General features: G+C 39.6%; 2 protein-coding genes across 12 annotated transcripts in view; both read left to right on the plus strand.

The window, feature by feature from the left end:
* FGD6 (FYVE, RhoGEF and PH domain containing 6) overlaps positions 1-6,398 on the plus strand; it is a 120,324-nt gene extending 113,926 nt beyond the window's left edge. For all 3 annotated transcript variants that reach the window (XM_019446467.2, XM_019446468.2, XM_019446469.2), the window contains one exon: positions 1,480-6,398. In XM_019446467.2, coding sequence (XP_019302012.2) covers positions 1,480-1,516 — 37 coding nt within the window. In that variant the 3' untranslated portion in view covers positions 1,517-6,398. The remainder of the gene's footprint in view (positions 1-1,479) is intronic.
* Positions 6,399-7,055: 657 nt separating this feature from the next.
* The window catches only part of NR2C1 (nuclear receptor subfamily 2 group C member 1), a 47,002-nt gene continuing 36,049 nt past the window's right edge, over positions 7,056-18,008 (plus strand). For 2 of the 9 annotated variants that reach the window (XM_053895692.1, XM_053895693.1), the window contains exons 1-2: positions 7,062-8,030; positions 8,143-8,322. The gene's annotated coding sequence lies outside the window, so the exon portion shown is untranslated. Of the gene's footprint in view, positions 8,031-8,142; positions 8,323-8,464; positions 8,674-15,896; positions 16,074-18,008 lie in introns of those variants that run through there. The other 7 variants (XM_019446453.2, XM_019446459.2, XM_019446456.2 and 4 more) reach the window with 5 other exon arrangements.

The raw sequence follows: 18,008 nt of genomic DNA on the forward strand, positions 1-18,008 counted from the left end.
AATTCTAGTTTAGTATAGGAAAGATCTTTTCTTTTTCAAGTTTTTATTTAAATTCAGTTAATTCACATACAGTGTAATATTACTTTCAGTAGTAGAATTTAGCTGATTCATCACTGACATACAATACCCGGGGCTCATCACATATGCTTTCCTTAATACCCATCACCCATTTAACCCATCCCCCCCCCCACCTCCCCTCAACCAACCCCCAGGTTGTTCTCTATATTTAAGTGTCTATTTCTTTAAAAAAAAATTTTTTTTTTACTTTTTTTTATTCTTTTATTTTTTAAATTTACATCCAAATTAGTTAGCATATAGTGCAACAATGATTTCAGGAGTAGATTCCTTAGTCCCCCTTACCCATTTAGCCCATCCCCCCTCCCATAACCCCTCCAGTAACCCTCAGTTTGTTCTTCATATTTATGAGTCTCTTATGTTTTGTCCCCCTCCCTGTTTTTATATTATTTTTGTTTCCCTTCCCTTACGTTCATCTGTTTTGTCTCTTAAAGTCCTCACGTGAGTGAAGTCATATGATTTTTGTCTTTCTCTGACTAATTTCACTTAGTATAATACCCTCCAGTTTCCATCCATGTAGTTGCAAATGGCAAGATTTCATTCTTTTTGAGTGCCGAGTAATACTCCATTGTATGTATGTATGTATGTATGTATGTATGTATGTATGTATGTGTGTATATACATATATATATATATATACATATATATACACCTATTTTGATCTAACATATGTATGTATGTATATACATATATACATGTGTATGGGTACATATACACATGTATATATGTATATACACACATACACATATATACACATATATATACATACATACATACACATATATACATACACATATATATGTGTATATATGTATATATGTGTGTGTGTATATACACACACACACACACACACCACATTTTCTTTATCCATTCATCCATCGATGGACATATTTGGGCTCTTTCCATACTTTGGCTATTGTTGATAGTGCTGCTATAAACATGGGGGTGCATGTCTCCCTTCGAAACAGTACCCCTGTAATCCCGTGGATAAATGCCTAGTAGTGCAATTGCTGGGTCATAGGGTAGTTCTATTTTTAGTTTTTTGAGGAAACTCCATACTGTTTTCCAGAGGGGTTGCACCAGCTTGCATTCCCAATTGTTTACTTATTCTTGAGAGAGAGAGTGTGAGCAGGAGAAGGGCAGAGAGAGAGGGAGACACAAAATCCAAAGCAGGCTCCAGGCTCTGAGCTGTGAGCACAGAGCCTGACAAAATGCGAGATCATGACCCAAGCCGAAGTTGGTTGCTTAACTGACTGAGCCACCCAGGCACCCCAATAGTATAGGAAAGATCTTAAATATACAGGCAGGGTAATTGGATCCACAGGTACAGCTATTATGTATATTGTCTTAACGTGTACCAGATGATTGCATTTTATAATTCTAACAAATTTCTCTTACCAATAGGTGGATAGAAGCATTTCAGGAAGGCACAATATTGTAGTGATACTGGTTTCATCTCTTCTGTGATTTCACGTGGTGGAATTTCATCAGAATGGAGTAAATGCAGTACAAAGATTGTATATAAATGAACACTGCCAAGAAAATCCAGCCAAAATCTTCATCAAATATTAGAAATTATTTTGTTGGGTATAAGGGGTTTTTTTTGAATGTTTGGTTTTTCATGTATGTTATTTATTAAATTTTGATGTTTACTTAATTGTCAGAATTATTTCTGAGACTCACACTGAATTCTAAAGTACCTTTTCTTTAGAAACCAGAAAACTTATCTTAATACTGTATACTGTATTAACCGTTTGTGACACAGATTTCTCCATGTGTTTATAGTGTTTCATTGTAACATTCTCACCTGAGGTAATAAGTCTTTGTAAATACAAAAATACACATCAAGGAGAAAATTTCCATGCAGTGTTTGGTTTAGAAATTATTATAATACTGCTGATAGAAAAAAAATGTATGTTTTTGAATCAATAAACTTAGATGAATTTTTGTATCTTTTAATGGAAAAATACGTGGCCAACTTCTACCTCAGCAACTGTGAAATGAAATTCCAGTAAATTATCTAGAGTATTTCTGTTATACCTCTTTTGGCATGAGATAATGTTACATCATCAAGGAATTATAGCAAAGGGATAGATTCTGAAAGTTTTCATTGAACTGAGCTATGAGTAGTAGGAAGGAGGATGTTTTCATTTGCAGAGGAATACAAATAATTAACTCTGTGGTCTTTCTATTAAGTCTAATCCTTTTTTTAAAGCTAGAAACATAACTATTATTTTTTTAAAGCAAAATATGGTAAGCATCATATTCCACAATATCCTTTGCTATTATAAGTGTTCTGAGCCCAAGTCAGTGGTGGTGGTTGCATCTAAATGTTCCATTTCCTATAATATTGTGCTTTAAAAAATGAACTGGAATTACCATATCAAAAAAAAAAAAAAAAAAGCACATATTCTAAGCCAGTGTTTACTGAAATTGTATTCATTTTTTAAAGGTTATTTAATACTACTTTGTGTTATGTCCTCCCTGGTAATTAAAACAAATCCTTTATTTCTGTAACCAGTTGCCAATGCGCACCTCATTAGGAAAGAATTATATTCATAATTCTGGTGCACTTACTACTAACGTGAACTGCTTTGTACATAAAATTGTTGATGAATAGAGTTTGAAAAATGAAATTCACACAGTGATTAAAGTCATTCTTGATGTTCATAATTTACACTTATTGACTGAACTTTAAATGCAAATTATCTTAAAGGGCACAGGAATTTTCCTTACTGCTTTTATATAAAGGATTTCCTAATTCGGTGTGGTGTTTACATTCGTCAAGAGAATTACTGAGTGCCTTTCTGAAGCCTTTTGAATGTTGTTTGTTCCAGCACCAGAGTCTCTACTAAATCTAGAGTTGGCTGCTGTAGTTTTTTCTGGCCGTTTCATGCTGTGGAATCATTTTTAAACCCTGTTGCACCCTCACACACAATCCTCACTGTCTCCCCAGCCTTTCTGTCACAGTAAGTAAACTAATACTTCTTTGCAGCTCACTAATTTTAACAAGACAGTATAAATAAGGCTTCCATGTTAAAATCCTTGCAGTTTTTAGTGTATCCTTTTTGGAGACCAAGGTTATACCTTAGAAAGTGTTTCCTTCTGCTTCTTTGGGTCTAGGACTTTGCACATGACAAGTCATTTGGAGTTCTTCCCCCTTCCTCTTGAGCTCTCAAACTTCTGACTGCAAGGTTTGACTTAAACCTCAGAATCTAAAAAATACCAGCCAGGCTATTTTGTCTTCCGACAGCTGGCTCATTCAAGAACCAGTTATAAATCGAAATACAAAAAAACTGCACAAACTTCTAGTAATTCTGATTGTATGTGAAACTCCTGTATGATTGTACTCCCTATTGGCTTAGCCCCATGGAGGGTTTTGAAAAATATAAAATACATATAGCTTTTTGAGGAAGCTATCAGATTACCAACCCCCCCCCAAAAGGTATTTTAAATGTGGAATAGTATTACATTCCCTTATCCCTTCATCAATCCTTCATAACATAGTAAAGCTGCTCAATTATTTATTTAATCTGGCTCATTCAATATCAACTGAGAAACCTAATTATATACATTTTGTTGTCAGGCTACTTTAAAAAAATATCTCTTGATAGCTAACATTTTAGAGGAAAAAATGGTATTATTTGGTGCATTCTATGAGAAAATATACACAGTACCCAAATCCCAACATGTATTTCTTATACATGTGTTTCCATCACACTCTGTTCAAGTTTCTCATTTTATTCATAAGGAGGAGAAAGAAGAGCACTTGTAAAGCTAAGCAAAAAGGCACTAAAAGTAACCTAGGCAAGAAATGCCAGGTTAAACTGGGGGAAGGCTGGTGTTCTTAGTGTGTCCCCTCAATCAAGCTTCCTCTTTAGCTGTGAAGCTGTAAATGTAGAGGATCCACCAGAGTCCTAGAAAAATGAGAAAGGTTATCTTGGGCATCATCCCACATTTCTGAACCTCTCTCCCACCTCTTTTCCCCTGTTCCCTAATGTACCCCGTATCCTCCTATTTACCCTCTGCCCAAGATATTTAATTCTCTCTTCAACCAAAAGCTTGATCCTTTGAGTATGTAGTAGCATTCCTAAAAATGAGATCATCAGAGCAACTCTGTTTAATATAAAACAGTAATGAAACAACTAAATGAAGATGACATAATTTTTTTAAATGTAAATTTTAGGTAACATATAGTGCAATATTGGTGTTAGGAATAGAAATCAGTGGTTCGCCACTTATAAACAACACCCAGTGTTCATCACAGCAAGTGCCCCCCTTAATACCAATCACCCATCTAGCCTATCCCCCACCTGCCTCCCCTCAGTTTGTTCTCTGTTAAGAGTCTTGTGGTTTGTTTCCCTCTCTTCTCTTCCCTGCACCATCCCCCTGCCCACTTCCCATATGTTCATCTGTTTTGTTTCTTAAATTCCACATATGAATGAAATCCTATGTTATTTATCTTTCTTTGATTGACTTATTTCATTTAGCATAATACATTCTAGCTCCATCCAAGGAAGATAACTTTAAAGTGTAGTTTTGGCACACCTGGGTGGCTCAGTTGGTTAAGCATCCAACCTCAGCCCAGGTCATGATCTCGCAGTCCGTGAGTTCAAGCCCCGCGTCGGGCTCTGGGCTGATGGCTCAGAGCCTGGAGCCTGCTTCCGATTCTGTGTCTCCCTCTCTCTCTGCCCCTCCCCTGCTCACACTCTGTGTCTCTCTCTCAAAAATAAATAAACATTAGAAAAATACACACAGTATAGTTTTGTTAGCCAGGTGTTGGCAGGAAATAGGGAAAGCCTGCTATTTAGAAATTTAGTTAAAATGTAAATGTTACTACAACATATGTTGATATGTCTTGGGAATATGCATCCATTTGCACTCCCATTTTTGAAGTCTGAGATCTACCATAGTCAAATGTAGTCATTGAGATTTTCAGAGAGATAAATCCTATTTCTCCTGTTAGGCCTCACAAAATACCTATCCTGTGTCTTTTAAGACAAAATATTTGTTGAAATACACAGAATGTGAGGACTGGATTCTTGTCATCTACAACTCAAACACAGCCCTCCCAATGCCCTCATTATAACTCAGATCTTAGACCTACTTTTTACCCCATCCTGCAAGGCCATATTTGCAACTACCTGCTGGACATCTACACATGAGTCCTTTTTAGGCATTTTAAACTTTACAAGACTTCATTTTCTTTTCATTCAGATCTGTTTATCTTCTTCTGTAATGGAAAAACACCACTCTAGGCTCTAGAATCTGCTTCTAAGTCTCAACAAGACCCTCTGCTATTGCTCTTGGATCCTTTCCATCTTCATCACTTTTATTGCACAGACCCTGGCTCAAGTCCTTGTTACCTCTTCCCAATGATTAGAATAACTCTTCCTCTAATTCCAGTGCCATCTTTGCATGGTCCCATTTTCAACTCTGCCAGAGCCATCTTCTAAGCGGAGCTCTAACCTAGTTTCATCCGTGCTCTTTGCAACTTCCGATGGCTTTCCAGTGGCTTGGCATAGAATATTTTTCCTCAGGTATCACACACTCCAGCTAAACCCACCCCAACCCTTCTTTGTTTATAAGGTTTACTTCTCATTCTCTTCCCAACCCACTTCTGCCTATTTATCCAAGACTTTTCTTTTTGCAACAGTTGGTCCTAGTCCTTCTCTCCCATATCCCGCCCCCCCCCCCCACTACTCCTCCAGACCACATCTAGTCTCTCCTTTTCCTATGCCTCTATAGCCTTTTAACTAGGAAACACACTTTTTTATGGTGCCTATCACATTCTATTCTTGAGATTTTGAGACTCCTCAGCATCTGGCAGAGTACCTTGCGTGCTCTGGACACTCAGCATTTGTTTGGTGAATTAAATTACTCCAAATGGATCCCTTCTGGTTTTTATTTTTTTAAGTGCTTTCAAAATACAAATGTTCTGAGGCCTATGCCACATTTAATATTCTGTAAAGGAAAATCATCTATGACTTTCCCTTTTATAAGAAAGATAATTTCTAGTAGGATTTTATTTTTTTTTTAAGATATTATATAATAGAAAATTTTCAAGAAGTCTCAATATCAAATTCCCATGGTGAGGGGAGAGAAAGGGACAAGTTTCTCTTTTATATGAGTCAGTCATAGCATGTTAAGAACCAATCTTGAAATACTATATTGTTTTTTTAAATAACATGAGTTTCTAGAAACATGTTTTACTTAAAGTGGTAATAGTTTGTATCTTATCGTCCATATATAGATCCCTTATAAATATTAGTATTGTAAATAGTGTCAATATGTATTTATACAAAATAAATTTACTGTATCTACTTTTGGTGTGATGATGTCTTTTAAGCCATATATATATATTTTTTTAATCCTTTAATTTTTTTTTTTATGTTTTTTTGTTTTTTGGTTTTTTTTGAGACAGAGAGAGAGCATGAGCAGGGGAGGAGCAGACAGAGAGAGAGACACAGAATCTGAAGCAGGCTCCAGGCTCTGAGCTGTCAGCACAGAGCCCGACGCAGGGCTCGAACCCACGGACCAAAGTCGGACGCCCAACCGACTGAGCCACCCAGGTGCCCCTAAGCCATATGTATTTTTAGAGTCACATATTTAAAGATGAACCACACAGACCTGTTTTCAGAGACTGAGACATGAAGCATATTCCTCTTCTTGGGGAATTTTTCTGTGTCCAGCCGCCTAGTTCCAGAGGGAAATGATAGAGGAAATGTTCTTCCCAGCGCACTTTTGTTTTTCCTGACTTGGGTTTCTGGCCTGAATCCATGACTGCTTTTCTTCTCTTTTTTAATTTTTTAAATGTTTTTATTTATTTTTGAGACAGAGAGAGACAGAGTATGCGCAGGGGAGGGGCAGAGAGACAGAGGGAGACACAGAATCCGAAGCAGGCTCCAGGCTCTGAGCTGTCAGCACAGAGCCCCACGCGGGGCTCGAACCCACGGACCATGAGATCATGACCTGAGCCGAAGCCAGACGCTTAACCGACTGAGCCACCCAGGCGCCCCCATGACTGCTTTTCTAATGTTGGTCGGTACTAAAGAAATTTCAAGGACCCTTTCTCTCAAGTCCAAACCATACAGTGCTTTACACACAGGACAGCTCTTCTGCAACACTTCAGTGCCACAGGTGGTCACTGTCATGATGTTCTGTCAATGCCTCTTTGTTTCATGAATCTTTATTGACCACCAGCTATTGTCCTAAATGCTTGGAAACACACCACCGAACAAAAAAGCCAGCCTTCAAGAAGTTTACATTCTAAGTGATAATTCTTGCTCCGTTTAGCCACTATACCTATTTACCCACAAGAGTTCATAGTAAATCTCTGCCTTACTGTGGAGAATTCTACCCTAGCTTCCTTTATTTAAGGGAATTTTAAATATTTTATTGGAACCTACCCAGACTTAACTCTTCCAATAAACTTTAGCCTAAGAGATACCCTAAAACAGAGTCCAATTTGCCACAAGTTTCTAACCGCCTAAAACTGATAAGGTTATCTAGTATTACTCAAATCTGAAAAGTCTCAAACTTCCTTTAAAGACCGCCTTTGGCAAACTGGGATGCTAAGGGCACGCGATTTCGGGAGGTCCCTGATAGGGCCGCTCTGGCGGGGCAGTTTCCCTCCCAGCTGATAGAGGGCAGTGGACTTTCAGAGGCTCGGTTTTCTCATTCCTCCACCCAGGGAACGTCACGACCTCCTTACTGCTGCTCCACTAGTAATGCGCAGGCGCGGATGGGAGCACGCACCGCAGAGCCGAGGGAGGGGTCACGAACTCTGACCCCCCCAAATACACAAACCCAGAAAGCTCCCTGCCCCCACTTTTCTTTACCCCATCCCTTTCAGCTTTCTCTAACCTGTCTCTTCCCGGAACCCCAAGCGACCACCGCAACGGGACTGTCCGGTCTAAGCCCGACGCGGGACGTAGCTCGTCGGAGAAGCACCGGTAAGAAGTCCCGGGTGGGGAGAAAAGCAGCCGTGGCCGCGCCTGGGACGGGGGTGGATGGGTGTCCCTTCTTCCCAACAGCCAACGGACGCACCCCTTGTTCCCCCGACAGCCCGCTGACCTCGGCCGGCAGGGCCGGCCCGCCCGGCAGCGCGGCGGCAGGCTTTTCGGGTTGGGCTCGGGGCGCGCAGAATGGCCGAACGTGTGGGTCCCTGCGGGAGGCTGAGGCAGTAGCCGGGGCCGGGGTGCGGCGCGGGAGCGCGGAGCCCGGAGCGGGGTCGGGGCGCGAAAGGCAAGTACGCGAGCGGCTCGGCGAGCACGGCAGCCTCTCCCGCGGCGCCTCCTGCGGCGCCTCTGACCTTTCACCTACAGGAAAAGCTTCCGTCTCGGCGTTGCCGCCGCCGCTCCCCCCTGCCTCGGAGAGCCGCGCGGCGCGGCGGGGCCCGGGGGTCGCAGCGGGGGCTCGAGCGCCCGCAAGCCGAGGCCTCCGTTCCTTTCGGAGGACGCTTAGTAATTCTCGTGCCTACACGGGACGAGCAACGGGTTGCTCAACTTTCACGACAAATCGGACGACAGCAGCCGCTTTTTTGGGTCTCGTATCTTTTGAGAAAAATGGAACGGTCCAGGGGCCTCACTGCCCTGGGCAAGTCTAAACTTCTAAGTTCTTTTGTTGAGAACCCCTGCCTCCGACTCCCGCACGTACCGTTTTATGATTACAATTACAAATGTTGCCAGGTTGGTTGTCTCATAACCTTCACTAAGTAGGTCGGCCTGTTTTAAAAAAATAAATAAATGGGAAGGAAAAGCAAACAAGACTGGAAATTAAGGCCTTTGGGGCTTTTGTTCCTCTGGATGTTCTAAACAGGCCTTTGATTTTGATCATTTTTCATCAGTGTCTGTTGTATGGTTGGTTGGTACACGATGACAGTTTTAAAATTTTGCTTGTGTCTAGTTGATAAGGTGGACATGATAAGATCATTCCATTCTAATAAAAAAGGTGGATCGCATATAAATGTAACGAATTTCTTTTCTTTTTTTTTTTTTTTTTTTTTTGGTAGGGGCATTTCAGTTTTCTGGAAGGGTTTTGAGGGAGACACAAATCAAAGGCACCAAACATTCCCAAGATATGGTACCGTTGTTGTTTCTGTCACCCAACGAGTTTAATTCCTGCGAATTAACGAGTTTTAATTCCTTGGGGAATAGAAAAGACGAAGCAGCATAAAGAATTGATGATATAAATATCATTACCTTTTTTTTTTTTGATTCGTAGTACCCTTTGCAATCTGGAAATCTTTTATGAAAGCGCTGGAAAAATGCATCTTTACATAAATTTTGCACATGATATCAGAAGTTAAAAAAAGTCTGTTAGTAAATTGTAATTAAGAGCTTTAGCATTCAAAATCGATGCTGGACCCATCTCAAAGGATTGGATTTTTAAAAATTTCAACCGAGTCTGAAAGGCCAAGTGGTATGTAAGTGAGGGAAGAGGAACTTGGAATGGTGGGTATAAAGAACATCCCACTTTGACTTGAAGAGAGGCCCCTCTTGGGAGGATAGGAGCTAAAGTGGGAAGATGAGCAAGTCAGACTATAAAGGAACCCTCTACGTCCACAGTGGCAGGCATGCTTCAGAGGTGTAATAAATATTGAAAAAATAGAAGGACCGAAACTTCATCCTTTGGCCATTAAAGAGACGTTGATGGTTCCGAAGCAGGAGAATAAGGATATTTCAGTTCTGTGAGCTTTGAGATATTTAATATTGCTGCTTGTCAGAGGTGCTGACCCACAGGTAGTTTATGCCTTATTGGCACTTCACACAAAGATGGTTCTTGCCTAATGTACACAAAGTCATATATATTAATTTTTTTTAATGTTTTTATTTGTTTTTGAGACAGAGAGAGGCAGAGCATGAGCAGGGGAGGGGCAGAGAGAGAGGGAGGCACAGAATCGGAAGCAGGCTCCAGGCTCAGAGCTGTCAGCACAGAGCCCAACGACAGCACAGAGCCCGGCACGGGGCTCGAACTCACAGACTGTGAGATCATGACCCGAGCCGAAGCCGGACGCTTAACCGACTGAGCCACCCAGGCGCCCCAAAGTCATATATATTAAATATGTGTTTAGGAAACTCAACAGTAGCTGCGATTTTACCAGAAGGGTTAACTTGGAGGCCATCAGGCTACCGAAGTTTTTTGACCCCCTTGAAATTCAGCATATTCATTTGTAGTGTGGGTGAATATGAATATGTGTTTTCTGGTGAGAGAAACCTTAACTTCCAAAAATTTTCAAAGATCTACTCCACAGGAAAAAAAATCGTTGTTTTATATCACATTTTCAAATTTTGCATCCCCCAGAAGGAAATACATTTTGCGCCATAGCTCAGCACACTCAGAGATTAAACTGAAATCAAGTCTTCCTGAGACCATTGTTACCCTGACTATATCTGATGCACTGTTTTCTATTTAACTTAAAGTCTGACCTACTAAATTAATTTCCCCATCCATAAGTGGCTCACAACACAAAGTGTGCTTTGGATGACAGCAGCCTAACATTCAGTTGATGGTAGTGGGGCTGGTGAGGAAAGAATGAACTGTTTCTGATGTAGTCAGAGAGCACACACTAAAAATTTTGAATCAGAATGGAAGAAGGATAGCACCATTCATAGTTTGCTGTCTTCTGTGGTGAAGATAAGTTGAAGTGAGATCATGGTAAATTGAAAAAAAAATCAGGGCCAAAAATGTAAGACTGTTTTGTCTTTTGTATGTTAATTAGCTCTAGAGAAGTAAAGACCACATCCTCAAGCTTCTTGCTTTGTCCCTTGGGCTGGTGAACAAACCTAACCATCAGTGCCTAACTCGGATGTCTCTTCGATAAGGTTTTTCCAGAGACTCCATCTCTAGTGCAGTGGTTCTGAGCTCCTCTTGTTCATTTATGGGCACTTTGTTCATTCAGCTAACTTTCAGGAAATACCTATTACCTTTAAAGAAACTGTTAACCATTGGTATAGATATTTTCCCTGACACTGATGTTTTACAACCTGTTGAAGTAGATTGTATTGAATCTATTTCATTTGTGAGGAAACTGAGCCTCACAGTGACTGACATTTAGTAATGCATTTAATAAATAGTAATAATGGGATTGAAGCTCTGATTTATTGATTTGCGGTGTAGGACACTATTACCTATATAAATTTCCTCCTTCTCTTTGTTTTTCTCTTTATCACTTCTTCCTAGTTCGCTTCATAGCATTTAGTTGATGATAATTTTTTAAAATCTGTTTTCCCCCAAAAATATAAGCTCTGTGGAGCAGAGATCTTTTCAGTCTTGTTCACTGTTGAGTCCCAAAGTCTCATAGTGCCTGGTAAATGTGTTTCAGTAAATACTTTCTGAAGTTAGATGTGAATACTGGGCACTGTTAAATACTAGAGGTTCACTGAAAAAATTAGTCCATTGAAAGCTACCGTTTTTCTTTTTTTTTTTTTTTAAGTTTATTTATTTATTCTGAGAGAGAGTGGGGAGAGTCAGATAGAGAATCCCAAGGAGTCTCTGCACTGTCAACATGGAGCCCAATGTGGAGCTCGAACTCATGAACGCTTGAGATCATGACCTGAGCCGAAATCAAGGGAAACTACGGTTCTTTTCCTTAGAAGTCTATTAGAGATGGGTTGTCTATGCAAGTAAGGACAGGGTGCTGTAGAAGGTAAATAGGCACAAGATACGATGGGCTAAAAATGAGAGAATGCTTACTTCTGATTACAACCATAGATACCCATTCAAAAAGCAGAAGAAAATAAGTGGCCTATAAATCTCACCTAAACATGAGAATGTTTGTTTTTAGTCCTTGTGTGTTTTTGCATAGTTAAAATCAGTTGTAAATAAAATTTTGTTTCTTACGTAAATGCTTAATGTTTATTTTTGATAGAGACAGAGAGAGCAGGGGAGGGGCAGAGAGAGAGGAAGACACAGAATCCAACGCAGGTTCCAGGCTCTGAGGTGTCAGCACACAGCCCAATGTGGGGTCAAACTCACAAACCGTGAGATCATGACCTGAGCTGAAGTCGGCCATTTAAACTGACTGAGCCACCCAGGCACCACACATCCAACTGTTGATTCATATCACAGTTTGTGGACTCCATGCTGATAGTGCAGAGCCTGCTTGGGATTCTCTCTCCGTCTCTTTGTGTCCCTCCCTTGCTCACTCTCGTTCTATCAAAAATAAATAAATAAACTTTAAAAAATTGTTTAAAAAAATAAGTCTGGGAATAAAATCTGGACTGGTAATCCAAAACTAATTTGATTCTTTTCAGAACTCTGTCAGTAGTCTCTCATCAGAAAGATTCTGTTTATCAGTACATCAGGGTAACCGGTAACTCCTGTTATCTTTTTGTTTCATTAGTCTAACAGCCTCCAGTCCTGAAGACTCCAGGCCTCACGTTTTTAATATTAAGGGTTCAAAGGCTGCCCTGCCCTCACTCCTTATGCCTTTTTACCAGCTTAACACAAACAAAAAAAAATTGGGGATGTTGGGAAAAAATTCAACAAAAATTTTATGAATTCTCTAGAAACTCTGGAGATTGTTTAAAACAATATGGCCATAGGGGCTTTTGGGTGGCTTAGTTAAGCATCCAGCTTCAGCTCAGGTCATGATCTTCACGGTTTATGGGTTTGAGCCCCACATCTGACTTTGTACTGATAGCTCGGAACCTGGAGCCTTCTTGGGATTCTGTGTCTCCCTCTCTCTTTGCCTCTCCCCCACTCATGCTCTCTCTCTCAAAAGTGAATAAACTTAAAAACATTTTTTTAAGATTGAAAAAAAGAAATGGCTGTAAAACTAAATTTGTCTTTTACTAAAGAACTCACAGAGCAAGAAATTAGAAGAACTTTAATCTGGAAGTAGCCAAAAGGAAAACTTTTGACAGTATGTTATTTGAGTAAGCATTCTTTCTCCTTTTTGGGATTTATCCAACTGACAACAGAAAATTGGAGTCAATGCTGAATTAAATGTTTTGAGTAGTGTAGTGTTCAGTGGACGTCTGGTTGAAGAATTCTGTGTGTCTGTAGTAGAAACAAATTGAGGTGGTTGCCTGGCTCATGGTGATTTTATCAGGAGCCATGTCTATGCTAGTCTTTATTTATTTTATTTACTTATTTAGTATTTATTTCTTGGGAAACGGGGACAGAGTGCAAGGAGGAAGGAGCAGAGAGAGAGGGAGACACAGAATCGGAAGCAGGCTCCAGGCTCTGAGCTGTCAGCACAGAGCCTGACACGGGCTTGAACCCACGAAGTACGGGATCATGACCTGGGCCGAAGTCAGACACCTAACCGACTGAGCCACCCAGGCACCCCAACTAGTCTTCATCTTTTGATAACTAGACCTTCCAAAAGTAGAAGCTGCCAATGCTAGAATCATATTAGCCTTCCTTTCCTTCTTCCTGGCCCGCCTACAGTGATTAATTCCAGAGATAAGCACATAACCTAAGCTGGCCCAATCAGAATCTATTACCAGCATTTTAAAATTGAAATTAGAGAAGACTACTTTTACTTTCCTGGTGCTTTACTACAAAGTAGAAAATAAGAAGCCACATAGGGAGAATAAGAACAGCAATAAGGGGGAAAAAAAAAAAATAGAGATAAGGAGATTCCTGACAGCATCGGAAAACTAACTCCAGTTTTTCCCAAGGTCAGCTCCACTTGGATCCTAGCAGTGTCTATCCTGTTCCCCACCCCCCCAGCCATTTCCTTTTTGCTTAAACTAGCAGTAGTTGAGCTTTTATCACAACCAAAGTGACTAATACATTGTCATAAATCCTTGCTTTGATGCTAAATAACTGTTTCATTCTTACTAATTTTCATCATTTCCCCCTTGCTAATACTTTTGTTTATCAGAGTGAATAAAATACTAACCTCTGGGAATCTCTGAATTTTAGTAAAACTTAATACACTTGGATATGATTTGTAATTATGTAATTAATTTAGATAGTCTGCATCCTTTTTGTAAATAGTGGAAAAAAATTTTTGATCAACAAGATTGTAGGATGTACGTGAATTATTTCATGGATTTATTTGCATATAAAGATATATTAGTGGATAGTTTAATGAGAGAAGTAAGTAATAAGGAAAATGGGATTATGGATTTGACTTTATATCCTGTGTCTGTGCCTTTCTAGACTTAAATCTTAACGAACCAGCTTGACAGACACCTAACAGGCTTTACAAGTAGGATAAGGTAAATAGTTTGAGATTGCAGTGGAAGATATGGTTGGTTGGAGAGGGTCCAGAGGGAAAAAGTTGTTCTTACTCCACCTTTCTGGTCAAATCTATTCCCTAAATTCCTCTCATTTGTGTTTCATTCCATACAAATTAAGGTGTATGATCACTGAGGTAAGTATTCTAAAAACTTTCCCTAAGCATTCTTTTGCAAACCAGTTTGGATTATATGGATCTATAGAACGGTAGGAGATAAGGGTTCTAGGCTACTGCAGTAATGCAGAGAGTTTATATAGAAAGAAGTAGAAAATTGATATGGTGAATCACAAATCGGAATCTACCAAATATATGTGTGTGTATATTTTTCTGAAGAGGTTGTGTAGCTTTAGTCAGATTCTCCTAGAAGTTTTTAACTCCAAAAATTAGGAATCCCTTGCCATTTCCTGCTCTTTTCTTCTGAAACAGAAAAAAAATCCAAATATCCCTGAATTCAGTATTCAAGAATTCTGTTTCAAGAGTATCAGCATTCAAATCCTTTAACATTGTATTACCTGTAACGCTGCTAAAGGCAAAGTATACAATTAAGCATGAACCTCTACAGGCATATATACCAGGCATATATGTGTATCACATATACCCTCATAGTCTTTGGTTTTTTTGGCTAAAATAATAGTTGATTTAGTGGCACCTGGGTGGCTCAGTCGGTTGAGTGTCCGACTCTTGATTTTGGCTCCAGTCATGATATCATGGTAAGTTTTCATTATGAATTAGCTTCTTTGGGTCTGATGTGCCGATAATGCTGCTTGATTTTAGGATTTCTAGACAAGATTCCTTTAAACTGTTTGGCTTTTTTTTTTTTTTTTTTTCCTACTTACAATTCATTTTTTTGTGGTAATACTTAAAATTTGAAAGGAATACACACTGGGGTGCCTGGGTGGGTTCAGTCAGTTAAGTGTCTAACTCTTTGATTTCTGCTCTGGTCATGATCTCACAGTCCTGAGATTGAGCCCTGCTCAGTGCAGCGCATGGGCCTGCTTGAGATTCTCTCTCTCCCTCTCCCACTTCCCCTTCCCCACTTATGTTAGCACACATGCTTGCTCTCTCACTCAAATAATAATAATAATAAGTAAAACTTAAAAAGAACAGACACTTACTCACTGAAAGGTCTGCATTCCATCCCTGTTCCCAAACTTCCAGTTCTCCCTGGAGATAGTCACTATAAACATTTTCTTTTGTGTTCTTTCAGCTAGTTTTTCCTCTCTCTAGGTATCATTTTAATATATTTTTTTAATGTTTGTTTATTTTTAAGAGAAAAAGACACAACGCAAGCAGGGAAGGGGCAGAGACAGACAGTCAGACAGACAGACAGACACAGAATCTGAATCAGGCTCCAGGCTCCAAGCTGTCAGCATAGAGCCCGGACCCACCAACTTTGAGATCATGGCCTGAGCTGAAGTCAGGTGGTTAACTGACTGAGCCACCAGGCGCCCCTCTAGGTGTCATTTTAAAGCTTTCCTTACATATAGCATGCACATTTCTTGTTAGATTTGTGTCTAAGTGTTATGGGCTGGACTGTCTCCCCCCAAAATTGATATTGAAGTCCTGCCCCCAAGACCTCAGAATGTGACCATATTTGGCCATGAGGCCTTTGTAATTGAGTTAGAATGAGGTCATTAGGGTCGGCCCTAATCCAATATGAGTATTGTCCCTATTAAAAGAGATTACAACACAGGCACAAACAAAAGGAAGACTTGTGAAGAGACAGAGAAGACAAGGAGAGAGGTCTCAGAAAAAATCAACTCTACTGACAGCTTGTCTCAGATGTCTAGCCTCCAGAATTGTGAGAAAATTAATTTTTGTTGTTTGAACCACCCAGCCAAAATTAGCCCTGTTAGTCTTGGTTAAGTCAGCCCTAGCAAACCAGTGCAGATTTTGGTACTGGGAAGTGGAGTACTGCTATAACAAATACCTAGAAATTTGGAACTGGAAAATGGGTAGAGGCTGGAAGAGTTTTGAGATGCATGCTAGAAAAAGCCTAGATTGCTTTGAAGAGATCGTTGATAGAAATACGAATATCAAAGGCAATTTTGGTGAGGGTTCAGAAAGAAAAGAGAACTATAGAAAAAGCTGCCATCATCTTAGAGATACACATATAGTTTCATAAATAGAATGTTGATAGAAATAATAGACATTAACAATGCTTCTGGTGAGGGCTCAGAAATGAGGAACATGTTACAGTTTTGGTAACTAGAGGAAAATGAACCTTATGATGAAGGGCAAAGAACTTGTCCTTGTGTTCCAGCGTTCTGTGGAAAGCAGAACTTGTAAGCTATTTATCTGTGGAGATTTCTAAGCAAAGTGTTAGAGACATGGCCATTTCTCCTTGCTGCGTACAGTAAAATGTGAGAGGAAAGAGGTAAATTGAAGAAAGAATTGTTTAGAAAAATGGAATCAGGACTTAAAGATTTGAAAAATAACCTATCCATATTGCAAAAAAAGAGAAAGTGTGTTCTTAAGAGACTCTCTTGGGTATGACTGGATAACCAACAATTTGCTAAAGAGAATTAGGGACATGTGATTTATGGATCCAGGCAGCCATCTCAACAGAAGCCAGGAATAGAGATGGGGTTATTCGGGAGAGATCTGTATAGGACTCTTATATCTGATGGCCTAAAGCCCCATGAATTGCAAGCAAGGCAACAAGATTTCTGAGAATTTTATATCAGCAGAAACGTTGCCAGCTTGGACCGAGGGGGACATATATGGGATGAAATGAAGAAAAGCTGTCGAACTTGTGGGATTCTCCTGGATGGGCCAGTAGAGCTATTCAGTTTTAAACATAAGTTATCCTTCAGGGAAAAGGAAGGAAGACCTCAAAGATGGGTCAGAGGTCGTCAGGGCTGTCACTGCTACTCTGGCCCCAGAGGACACAAACCTGAGGAGCAGCTCTGTTTCCTCAGTTGGTCCCAGAATGGTTGAAGCCACTGCTTTTCAATCTAGTAAGAGATAGTTGAATAATGAAGCTAAATATTAAATACTGCTTTTGGCACAACTAATTGAAACATTTAAAATTTTTAAAGTAATTGAAAGAAAAAATTCAGATAATTTGGCAATTAATGTTATTTATAATTGTAGACTATTAGTGAATTTATGACAGACATTATATAATGTGATAAAGTCAGAAATGATTTTTGTGTTCTTATCTACTGATACAGAAAAAAAGCAAAAATCAGAGTCAACCCACTGATCTTTCAGGCTCTCAGATCCATTTGGAGAAAGTTTTACATTAAATTCAAATTAACCTTAATATATAAGAAACTTCCACTAATGAATAACAGTTACAAGATTCTAGAGAAATCTTCTTTCCTTTTGAACGAATGCCAGTTTTTACAATGTATTGGTAAAAAGAGTATGTTAAGTGGTTACCATGATGTATTTGTTTACAGATAGGGTTACCCTTATTTAAATTAATAAACTACTCCTGATCTGTAGAGTTGTCCTGGTTAGGCTTCAATATCTTTGAAAAGTGAAACTGTTTGGTATTGAATCCTTTTTTTTTTTTTTTTTTTTTACATTTGTTATTTTGAGAGAGAGAATGTGCATGTGCGAGCAAACAGGTAAGGGACAGAGAGGAATCCCCAAGCAGGCTCCACACTGTCAGCGCAGAGCCCAATTCAGTTCTCAATCTCATGAATCATGAGATCATGACCTGAGCTGAGAATGAAGAGTTGGACACTTAACCCAGTCACCCTGAATGATTTTTCTAAGTAGATAT

Source organism: Panthera pardus, unplaced genomic scaffold, assembly GCF_024362965.1.
Source record: "Panthera pardus isolate Hobbes unplaced genomic scaffold, ASM2436296v1 HiC_scaffold_6, whole genome shotgun sequence".
Lineage (NCBI taxonomy): Eukaryota > Metazoa > Chordata > Mammalia > Carnivora > Felidae > Panthera > Panthera pardus.